Genomic DNA, 12,203 nt, shown 5'->3' on the forward strand with positions numbered 1-12,203 from the left:
TTGGATACTTTAGCAACAGCAGCTCAAGGAAATGTTTGCCAAGGCATCAATTGGCATTAGTATGGGGAATTACTACACTGATGAAATCATAGACTCTTTGAAGTATTGAAGAAATTTTTTAAAACATAATTTGAAACTCAGAGAGAGGGTTCTTCCCATTGTGGAGTTCTGGCCTCATTTTGTGTCTGCTGTTTGCATTTCTAGATTCTAGATGTCAGATGACTCACAATGCTGCCAGACAATGGGAACATCATCTCCTATTCCTTTACTTAGTCCCAGTTGGCACAGTCATGACTCAGAGGCTATGTTTTGCTGTGGAAGAAGAGTTTTGCACAACTAAAAGTGACTCACCCAGAACTGGTGATAACTTTAGTTTTGTCTAGTGACAACACATTTCAAAAATAGAAGGGTCAGATAGCTTAATTTACAAAAATGATATTTTTTCCAATAGTCTGGTTATTTTAACTGGGGCCCTTCTTTTTTAAGTTGAGTACTTTAAAATCATTGATAGCTATGATTCCCCCTGAAGTTGGTAGAAAGTTTAATTACCTTCTAGGAGCCTGTGAGCCAGAGAAGATACATAGGACAAATGCAGAATCAGTAAATGTTTTGGTTTTTAATTTAATTTTTTATTTTTAAAATGGAAAAGATGTGGGCATGTTTATAGGCATGAAGGAATGAGCCAGGAAAATGATAAAAGGGCTAAGTTTCTGGTGGAAATGGGAATATGGGGTAAAGGGCACAAGTGGAGGAGTTCATTTTGGCAAAGAGGAAGATAACATATTCTTCAGAGACTAGACCAAAGGAAGAGGAGAGGAAATAAAAATTTAGAGGAGTTTTTTAGTTGTGAAAAAGGAAAGATGATAATCTCATTATAGATTTAATCTCTGCTGTAATTGAAAGACACTATTACTGAGTTTTAACAGCACAATCTGGTTTTTGAAAGTTACCAGTTCATGAAAAGTCAAGACTTTAGCAATATACTAAGAAGCTCCTTTTTGGTTGACTCTATAATTTCAGCAGTGTATAGTCTCCCTACACCCATGTAAATCCCAACCCCACCAGGAGTTTTAATTCATCTTGTGCAGTTCTTGTCAGTGGGTCAGTCAGTAAACATTTATCAAGCACCTACTTTGTGTCAGGCACTGTGCTTAGCACTGGGGTTACAAAGAACAACAAAAGACAGTCCCTGACCTCAAGGAACTTGCTGTCCAATGAGGGAAGACAGCTCATAAAAAGATGAAAGATAGAAGTTTGCCTGAAGGCATTCAAGCACACAATAAAGTCCAAAGGAATACAGATGAGTGGGAAATAGTCATGTCACCATAATTAGTAAATAAAATGCTGGACTTGGAGCCAGGATGACTTGGTTTCAAATACTGCATCATATACTTACTATGTGAAGCTAGGCAAGTAACTTAACCTCTGGGCCTCAATTGCCCCATCTGTAAAATGGGAATTACAATAGCTCATCTCTCTAGGATTGTTGGGATAATTCCATGAGAAAATTTAGGAAAGTACTTCCCAAACCTTAAAGTACTGTATAAGGGTCAGTTATTATCAGTATTAATCTACCCAGTGAACTTTTAGTTCTTTTAGTATTTGGAAGTATAGATGTACCACTACTACCTGTCTTTTTTTTCCTCAGTATGTGACCCACCTACATCCTTTTACATATTCTTGATGATGCCATTTATGCCTCCTCTGGAGCATTCTTTCATTGATAAGATGCCAGAAACTACTTATCTGGAGTGGTTTAAATAGAATAATTTTTAAGAACACACTCTGAGAAAATTTTCTTTTCATAATAATTTATACATATATGCGCATTTAGCTTTCTTTTCAAAGTGCTTTCATATTCATTATTTTGTTTTCACAACATAGGAACTTAACCAGTAAAATCTGAACTCTAAACTAGTATTTCTGGGAGCCTTTTATTAATTTTTAAAACAGTTCATCAGCAAACATGTATTGAGCATTTTTATGTGTCAGGCATTATACTCAGCACTGAATATGCAGAGACAAAGATGAAACACCCATTGACCTCCAGGAGCTTACATTCTATGGGAGAGACTACATATGCTAATACATACCAAATAAATACAAGATGGGGCCTGGGAGGGTGGGGATGAGAGAAGAGAATGCCTAGGCTCTAGATCAGAAAAGTCTTCATCTAGGTATCACTTGTTAGAATTCTGAAGAAATAAAAGAGATTATCAATGGCAGAGTTGAGGTAGCGTGCCAGGCATGGAGGACACCTAGTGCAAAGATGTGGAGATTAGAGCCAGGTCACCATGCGTAAAGAACAGCAGGAAAGCAGGATGCTTGCACCATGGAATGTAGGTGTGGGGGATGGTTCATCATAAGATTGGAAAAGTTAATTGGAACCAGGTTAGGAAGGGTGATAGAGATCATTGGTATTTATTGGGGAGTGACAAAGTCAGACTTGCACTTTAAGAAAATCACTTTGGCAGCTGTGTGGAGGATCATTTGGAGAGAGGAGAGACTTAAGTAGGGCAACCTATTAGGAGGATATTGCAACAATTCAGGTGAGTGGTGATGAAGGCCTGAACTAAGATGATAAAGATGATAGTGGTGTTGAGTAAAGAGAAAGAGAACAGTGCAAAATATCATGGAGGTAAAACAATATCTGACTACTTATTGGATATGTAGGATGAAGGAGAGTGAGGAATTATGGATAATGTCAATTTTGTGAAAATGAATGCTGGGAAGGATGACAGTATCTGCAATCAAGAAAAATGGGCAACTGAGGAAAGGAAGTGATTTTAGGGGAAATGGATATGTTAAAGTTGAGAATGGCTAAAAGATATATCCACTTTGATCCAGTAGGCATTTGGAGATAAACTACTGGAATCCCAAAAAGATCTGCATAGACTGTGAATGAATGAAACACATATTTATGTGCCAAGTATTATGCTGAGTGCTGGGTATACAAATAGAAAAGATGAGACAGGAGTGTGACCTATAATTTGGGAAGACAACACACAACAGAAAGTTCATCTGCAGGGCAGGTTAAAATGCCCTGAAGTCTTAAGGGTGCTGCAGTAGGACAGATGACAAGGCCCTGAGTTGTCTTTAGGTTCCATAAGTAGTTAAGATTGACAGTGTTGGGGAAGGGTCCTTAGGTTAGGATAACAGTGCTGGAGGACTGCAGAGGCAGAACAGATTGGAAAGCCTGGAGGATCTTAGGAGGTAGTAGTGGCAGTGGTAAAGCCTGCAAGTCCTCAGTGTCATCAGCAGGGTGACTCTCAGGACATCCAAGCCCCGTGAGCTGCCAAGCTGCTAGAATAAGGACAAAAGACAAAAGGACAAAAAAAGGTAGGGATCCCTTGATAAGGTCCACTCTAGGTCTTTATGATCACTGCTTGCTTTTTTTAATGTTCTGAATGTATCCATCTCTTTTACTAATAATTTGCCAGTAATCAAAGTTGAACTCAGTGGCCTATAGTTTGCTGACCCTATTCTCTTACCTTTTTAAAAATCAGGATAATATTTGCCCTTTTCCAGTCCTCTAGTACATCTTCCGTTCCCCATGACCCTTCAAAATATCGGTGACATCTGCCAGTTCTTTGTCATGTAGTTCGTCAGTATTAGGCCATCTAGATGCTTACTTTTGTGTCATTTTATTTATATTGGCTCTCTACAAAAGAGCTTGTTCTGTCTTTGTAATTCAAAGGTCAGTCTCTTTGGCAGAGAAAACAAGCAAAGCAAAATTAGAATTGAGCATCTCTGCCTTTTTTACACAGGACATTACTTAAACCCATAATACAGTAACCTGCGAACACCATAGGATGAAATCCAGACCTTCTCAAAGGCCCAGCTCAAGTCACACCTACTTCATGATGCAAGAAAAGATGCTACAAAGCTGAGGGCTGGCACATAAGGAAATAGCATTTCCATTTTTACTAGAGTATAAAGTACATACAGCATGAAGGAGCATAGCATATGCGATAACACTGAAAAGTTATTTTGGAGTCAGAATATAGAGGGACTTAAATTCTAGAGTGGGTTGTTTTTAGTTAATATTGGTGGGCAGTGGAGAACCACTGAATGCTTTTGAGCAGTAGAGTGCTATGATCATAGGTGTGCATTGGAAATATTAATCTGGTTTTGAAGTTTCTAATATGGATTGGAGTGAGGGGAAAGATTTGACATGAGCAATTCCATTTAGAGATAATGGCCTGGGAAAAATTTAAGCAATATAAAAACAAAACACATAATATTTTATTTCTAAAAAAGAGATGATGAGCGTAGCCTAGGTGAAACACAATGAGGAGTCTGAAATAGGGTAATGAGTAGATATAAGGGTGTAAGGTGTAATGGAAGGAAATTTTAAAAGGATTTACTAACTAGTTGATAGGGAAGAGGAAGGGAAGCCTCAAAAGTGGTTCAGGTTTTGAGTGTGAGTAGCTAGTGCTTCTTAGAGAAATATATTTGGGAGGACAAAGTAAAACATTTGTTTTTTGATATGTTGAGTTTGAGATATTAGCAAGGCAACAAGATAGGTTGGGGAAGGGGGGGAGCTAGTAGGTATGAATGAACAGCCAAACCCTGGAGAAGGAAATATAAAAAGCAAAACACTCTATGCCCTCTAAGAGCTTACATTCTGAGCCTTAGAATCTAAGGGATTACACAGATGGGAGAGTGGTGGTCTGGGAAGTTACTAGGATGGTGAACTGAACAAAAGGGCAATCTATTGACATTCTTTGTGGAGACAGTGGTGATAGTGATTTGATTACAGTTCTTAGAGCAAGAGAGGTAGGAAGGATTGGGAGGAATTTGTGGCAGCAAAGTGAAAAATGATAAAGGTGAAGATAAGGATACCTGGGCCCAGGAAGCTCAGGACTGAGTCACTTAGCTCCTCCTGGTTGGGCAAGATATTTGAAATTGTAGCTCTGGAGTTCAGAAAAGATTTGAGGCTAGATACTTAAAATGAAAGTCATCTAGTAGTAGTTGGAACTATGGGAGTGAATGAGATAGCCAGTTCGGTTCATCTCTCATTATGTGAAACACAGGCACCAAAGGCACTTGTGCATATCACCAAACAAAACTGTTCTCCTCTCCTTTTTAAATTGATGACCTTGTTCCCTTTATCTTTTCCACTATGGGGGTGGGAGAGAAGGAGGAAGAGGTTATTGAAATTGTCAAACCCACCTTCTTAACCTGAGTCAGTAGGTTTGTCAGTTTCACGGAGAGACTAGTATTCTCCTTCCTTGAATGGGAGATGGAAAGAGAATATGTTCTCAATGGCCATTGTTCATTATCCTTTTTAAAAAAAGTTTTTTAAACAATTGTTTCACTTAATCTACAGCACAATAGCTCCTCAACCCAGGGGGAAGAAAAGACTTACAAAATTTTTAGTGTACTGTCTACTATCACATGTTGTATGTGAAGAGATTTATATAGTATATATACTTCTAACAACACAGATTCAGCTACATGCATTCATCTGGAGTGTTTGAGTTTTCACAATGCTCATTTTATTTTAAAAGCAGGCTTGAATTTTAAAACTGGTCACTCTGATGAGCTGATGCTGTGGGAAATGTGAGTCTGTCATAGATGATCATCCTGTAGGCAGAATGCCAAGTCCGTCCAATGATCATTCAGACTCTGATGTGTTGTATTCAGATTCAATCCAGGAGAATAATAAAGTATCTGAACTTGTCTACCGTTATAGAGTAATCTCGAGTTTGAATCTAAATGATTCATACCCTCCTTACAGTTTCCCCCTCAGTGTTTAGAGACCCTTATTATGCCATATTCTCTGTGCAAATTAAATGATGGCATCTTAGTGTAGGACTTAATGAGCTGTCTGTGTAGTTGAGGCTGAGACTGAATTGACATGAAATTAGAGGCCTTTCCTCTCTTAACTATGTGGTCCTTCCTGTAATGACTTGATGCCACCGACCGTGAAGAATGGAGAGATATCACAAATTAAAATATATTAATTCAAGGTTACACAATACTGCTGAGTTAAATGCACAGTTCCAGTGGACAAAGAATACCAAGGAAAAAAGATTTATCTTGATATTTGGGGACAGTTTAAGATGCTTCCAGGTTGGATATTTTTTTTAAAGACCATTTCTTGACTTCAGCCACTTCACTCCTCTATCTTTGAGTAAATCATTTATTCCTAGATTCTCTTCAACAAAATAGAGATAATATATTCTCACAGTGATGATGTTAATATTTTCCAGTTATTCTGTACCATAATTATTTCATAAAAATGGCACCGCCAATTAGTATACAACGCAAGTCACTGGTGGTCTTGCAGTTTGGAAGAGGGATTTGATAGTTCTTATAGCAGCCAGCGTCTTCCCATCTCTCTGCATATTAATAGAAGAGGACAAGAGCTAAATGGTATCTAAAAATAAATTAATTATAAAAAATTAAAACTCAAAATCTTATGGAAGTGAATGTTGAAAACTAAAAATAAACTTTTTTTAAAAAAGAGTGAAATGGCTTGTGAGTTGCTGCATTTGTACACCCTTCTTTTACTTAGTTTATTTATCTCTCAAAGGGATAAGTACTAGGTCTGTATTCCAAAGATATACATACACACACACGGATATAGAAGCTCTTTTTTTAGTGGCTAAGAATTGGACATTGAGGAGATGTCCATGCATTGGGGAATGGCTGAACAAGTTGTGGCATATGATTGTAATGAAATATTATTGTGCCATAAGAAATGATGAGCAGGACAATTTCAAAAAAACCTGGAAAGACTTATATGAACTGATACAGAGTGAAGTGAACAGAACCAGGAAAACATTGTACACAGTAACAGCAGTATCATACGATGAAGAGTTGTGAATGACTTAGATATTCTCAGCAGTACAGTGATCCAAGACAATCCCAAAGGACTCATGATGAAAAATGTTCTCTGCCCCCAGAAAAGAACTGATGGCATCTAAATCCAAACTGAAGCATACTAATATTCTCTTTCTTTCTTTTTTGTTATTCCTTTCCTTTCTTCCTTCCTTTTTCCTTTCTTTCTTTGAAGTCCTCCCCCCAAAAAATGGCTAATATGGAAATGTTTTACATGACTACACTCATGTAACTTATAGCGGATTGCTTACTGTCTAAGGGAGGGGAAGGAGGAAGGGATAGAATTTGGAACTCAAATTTGGAGCATAAAAAATTGTTTTTACATGATATTGGGGGAAAAAATAAAATATTTTTTAAAAATGAAGTAAATGGATATCTGGAATGTCCACCGTCCTTAAATCTCTTGGAATATGACAAGCTCTGTGGGGAACTAAATTTCAGTTACTGTAATTAACTTCAGAGATTTATGGGAAAAGTGAATGGAGGAAAGTTTGATGCTTTTAGGAAGCTTTCATTAAACTTACTTTTCAAGGCCTTAAAACTGTAACTGATTATGATATAATTCAGTAGGAGGTAAGAGAGGAAGGGATTTGGGGGGAAGGTGTAAGTAATAAATCAGGTAAGTTTGTTATCCATCCCAACAACTTTAACACTTGCACAGCTGTTTCCTGTGTTGAACGTGGGAGGAGGCAGGATGTGCAGACAAAGCAAGAACATTTTTTTTTTTTAGTTTTTGAATTCTTAGTATTTTATTTTTCCACAATTACTTGTAAAAACGATTTTTAACATTTGTTTTTAAAACTTGTATTTGTTCCTTTACAATCCTTTCTCTGTTCCTTCACAATTATTCTCCGCCCAGACCCTTGCAACTTAGTAGATTCCAGCTACCCTTTTCCCATCTCTCTAATGCCTCCATGATACTTGGTGGAATATGTCAAACAATTTCCAATCAATGCAACTCCACCCCATAGGCTGAGGGGCATATGGTGATCAGTGGAAGTGGAATATAAGACAGATGTAAAATTAATACTAGGTTCTTCCTACTCCTTGCTAGATTATTACTGATTATGAAAGTTAATTGCACCACAGTGGTCACTCCCAGATTTATTAAAATCTTAAGCAAAGACTCTCCTAATTCTGGTTCTTATAGCTCTGCTGCTGAACTAGCTACCTTTGCCAAGTTAGCTAGGAATTAGAATTTCTGTACTTGATCCTGGAGGGGGACACAAGTAGGAACAGTTGGTAGAAGTCACAAGATTCCTATAAGTTAAATCTTATTAGTAAGTTATAGCTATCTCAAAATAAAATTGACAGGCATGTTGGACTAGATGGCCTCTGAAGGTCCCTTCCAGTTCTTAGATCCTGTGATCTCGCTCCATGTACCTCAGTTGGCCTAGGCATTAATTTCTTCTTATAAAATTAAGAGGTTGGGCCATATAACCTTTAAGGCCCCTTTTAGTTTTAAAATAACGTTTTTCTGATTCTTGAACAGTTAGCCAACATTTCCTGCCTCCATTTACCCATCACTTATTTCCCCGTTAATCCCCCTTAATTTGATTTCTGTCCTCACCATTTTGTTGTCACTTGGCAATACTGTGAGTACAGCCAACTTTTAGAAGAAACCAAGGATATATATCCATAGAGCTAACTTTGACAGTGATTTCATCTTTGAGGAAAACTTGTTCTGATCAAGGTCTGTTTAGGAAGAGGAATGTTACCATGTTGCTTAGAAAACATTCTGATTATGAGATATAATGTAAGATGCTCTGACCTAAACCTCATTTCTGTTGAACTCCTTTCCAGACTCCCTAATAGTTTTTGTCAAAGAGCCTCTCCCCTCAGTAATTTCTGTTCTTGGGTTTATCAGTCACAAAATTGCTATACTCAGTTGCCTCTGAGCCTTGTTTATCTAGTTGGTTCCACTGATCTGTTTTTTTGTTCTTTAATCAGAATCAAATAGTTTTGATTATTATTGAGATATGATAATGCAATGCCCCCAAATCTTTCCTTTTCCCCCCACATTCTTTCCCTTGAGGTTCTAGACCTAAATCCAGATAGATATGACCTAAATATAAAATGTCATGTCATTTTTTTTAATTGAGAGAAAGGAAAGAATGGATTCATAGGTATGGAATCTGGGAACCAAAATATATAGGCTGTTGATGTAAGTATGTAAAGTAAAAAAATTTATTTCCCAATATAAAAGTGTGAACAGGCATGAATAAATAATTTTCATAAGGATTCCAAACTATCAATAACTATATGATGATTGTTCCAAATCATTAATAACAAGAGAAACTTAAAACAACTCTGAGGTATCGCCCAACATCCCTCGAAATGACAAAAATGACAAAATGTGAAAATTAATAACGTTGAAGGTACTATGGGAAGACATACACATTAAATGCACTGTTGGAGCTTTGTATTTATCCAAGGATTATAGAAAGAACCTTGAAGTTATATGAGAAAAACTGCTAATACCCTTTGACCCAACAGTGCCACTACTGGACATATGCCCCAAATAGGTCAAAGATACGAAGAAAAAAGATAGATATTCTCTCTCTCTCTCTCCCTCTCCCTCTCTCCCCTTCTCCTCCTCTTCCCCCCCTTTCTCTCCCTCTCCCCCTGCCTCAGCAATATTCTTTGTGGTAGCCAAAAACTGGGAGACATAGTTGAGACATAGACTTGTCTCAGTTGTGAAATAACTCAACAAATTGTGGTGTATGAATGTAATGGAACACTAATTGTGCCATTAAAAATAACAACATATGAGAAATTCAAAGAAATGTGGGAAGACTTACATGAACTGTTTTAGAATGAAGTAAGCAAAACCAGGGACACACACACACACGGTGACTACAATTGTGTAAATTAAAACACTTAAGAGGTAATTGAATTCTGGGTGCAGTGACTAATCTCAGTTCCAGAGAATTTAGGATAAAACATGCTTCTTTCCCCTCACTAGAGAGAGGAGGAGGGGAACTAACTATGGTTGTGGAATGTGCTCTATACTATCAGAAATGGTTACTTCACCTATTTTATGTACATGTTTTAAGTTGAAGGGTTTTACCTTTGTTAAAAGGTTGGAGTTGGGGATGTGTGTGGGAGATCTAAGGGGAAATGTGTGTAAAAACAAAGTCATCAAACTGTATTATTACTACCACTAATAATAACTTTCTGATTCCATGTGCCCTCTATATTCACTAATTTGGGATTCAGAAGAGACGTTACCGGAAATGCAGAGTCAGCGATTTAGTAGTTAAAATTTAATATTAAAATTGTAGTGTTTTTGCTAGAACTGTTTGTTTTTAATTAAGCACAGCAAAGCTGTTTTGTATTACAGCCCACAGCTCATCTGATTCATTCCCAGCCCAAACATCAGTAGAGCATCTGTATTATTGGTGTCTGTTTTTGAATTCTTTTTTACTTTGCTTTTCTACTTGCAAAGAAGCAAAATGAAAACCACTTTAGTTTGATAAATTCCTCTGTTTGCTTTGTAGCAGCAAGATTGAGTCACAGATATTTTTCCTTCTTTGACAGGGTGAATCTGTGAAGTATTTCCTGGATAACTTGGACCGGATTGGCCAGCTGGTGAGCAAAGACCCCTGCCACTAGAAAGTGGGGGAAATTTTGTGAAATATAATTAGAAGACTTTTGTTTGAGACCAATGCTCTCTTTTAGGTCAAAAATACTTTAGTGTGAAATATGGGCTATTTTTGTAATATGATAATATAATAGTCAATATTTATATAGATCATTGTGGTTTACAGAATGCTTTGCGTTACCTCATTCTATCAATATGAATATCATAAATTTGTACTTCTTTGTATCTGCTATTTTGTGTTAGACTGGGAAGGGGAAGTGTGAGATGATAGCAGTAAGGATTTCCTCACTCAAAGAAATACAAAACTTTAGTTACTGATAAAGAAATTAAGAGGAAAAATAATTTTTTCTCTTAGAATTCCGTTGGTCAGAACACCATGAGTTCAAAATTAAAGTGCCTTAGGAGTACAGGAAAGGTTAATTACATTTTTTATGGACATTCTGATGCTGATTGCATGGTCTTTCCTGGGACAGCATACTAAATATATTGGGAGCTTCAAATAGGTTTTTAAAACCTAAATTAATACCTATTTGTAAAGCACTTCTTGACAAGAAAGTACTTCTGGACTTTTGAAATGTAAAAGGATGACTGTGGCTCAGAAAAAGATGGAATGTTTTTCTCAAAGACAAAGAAATAAACAAGCCTCTTGACTTAGTGAGTAGTAAGATGAAGATTCTTCCTCAAACTGAGCCTCCATTTTGAATGAAACATTTAATTCCATGCATTATAGTAAATTTGTATTTTGATGGCATTTAATATTGTATCTTCAGCTTTTTAAAAATTATCATCTTTCTTTCCCTTCCCATCCTTCTTTTCCCCACATTCCTCTCCCCCCCCCAACCCTTCTTCTTTTCCTACCTCCATCCCAAATCTTTTATTCTACAGAATTATTTTCCTAGTAAACAAGATATTCTGCTGGCCAGGAAAGCCACGAAAGGAATTGTGGAACATGATTTCATTATTAAAAAAATACCTTTCAAGATGGTTGATGTGGGTGGTCAGCGATCTCAGCGTCAGAAGTGGTTCCAGTGTTTTGATGGAATCACCTCAATCCTATTCATGGTCTCCTCCAGTGAATATGACCAGGTCCTCATGGAGGACAGGCGCACCAATCGGCTCGTCGAATCAATGAACATCTTTGAGACCATCGTCAACAACAAGCTCTTTTTCAACGTTTCCATCATTCTCTTCCTCAATAAAATGGACCTCCTAGTGGAGAAGGTGAAGACTGTCAGCATTAAGAAGCACTTCTCAGACTTTAAGGGTGACCCTCATAGGCTGGAGGATGTTCAGTGCTACTTAGTTCAATGTTTTGACAGAAAAAGGCGGAACCGAAGTAAGCCACTCTTCCACCATTTCACCACTGCCATAGACACTGAAAACATCCGCTTTGTGTTTCATGCTGTGAAGGACACAATCCTGCAAGAAAATCTGAAGGATATTATGTTGCAGTGAAGGATAAAGTCCCCTTGCTTTTGTCATCCTTAAATGGACTCAAGGGCTATCGGTCAGATGAGGCGTGTGTGTGTGTGTGTGTGTGTGTGTGTGTGTGTGTGTGTGTAAGCACATGTGTGCATGTGTTTGTATGTGTTACCTATACGGCCCTTGCATATGTTTCTAAGATCCATGCCATTATTTACTCAGCTCAGGAATGCTGTAAAACTAGCCAGTCCAAACAGATGAGCTCTAGGCAGAAGGACTTGGAAACTTTGATGTTAGCTACTGAATTATGGGGACTAGTAAAACTACT

At 37.4% G+C, this 12,203-nt stretch overlaps 1 protein-coding gene across 1 annotated transcript in view; it reads left to right on the plus strand.

Annotated features, from left to right (window-relative positions):
• Positions 1 to 11,988, plus strand: part of GNA12 (G protein subunit alpha 12) — a 129,740-nt gene extending 117,752 nt beyond the window's left edge. Inside the window, exons 3-4 of the mRNA XM_036765167.1 lie at positions 10,390 to 10,440; positions 11,339 to 11,988. Coding sequence (XP_036621062.1) covers positions 10,390 to 10,440; positions 11,339 to 11,908 — 621 coding nt within the window. The 3' untranslated portion in view covers positions 11,909 to 11,988. The remainder of the gene's footprint in view (positions 1 to 10,389; positions 10,441 to 11,338) is intronic.
• Positions 11,989 to 12,203: the final 215 nt, after the last annotated feature.

Source organism: Trichosurus vulpecula, chromosome 1 (genome assembly GCF_011100635.1).
Source record: "Trichosurus vulpecula isolate mTriVul1 chromosome 1, mTriVul1.pri, whole genome shotgun sequence".
Taxonomy (NCBI): Eukaryota; Metazoa; Chordata; class Mammalia; order Diprotodontia; family Phalangeridae; genus Trichosurus; species Trichosurus vulpecula.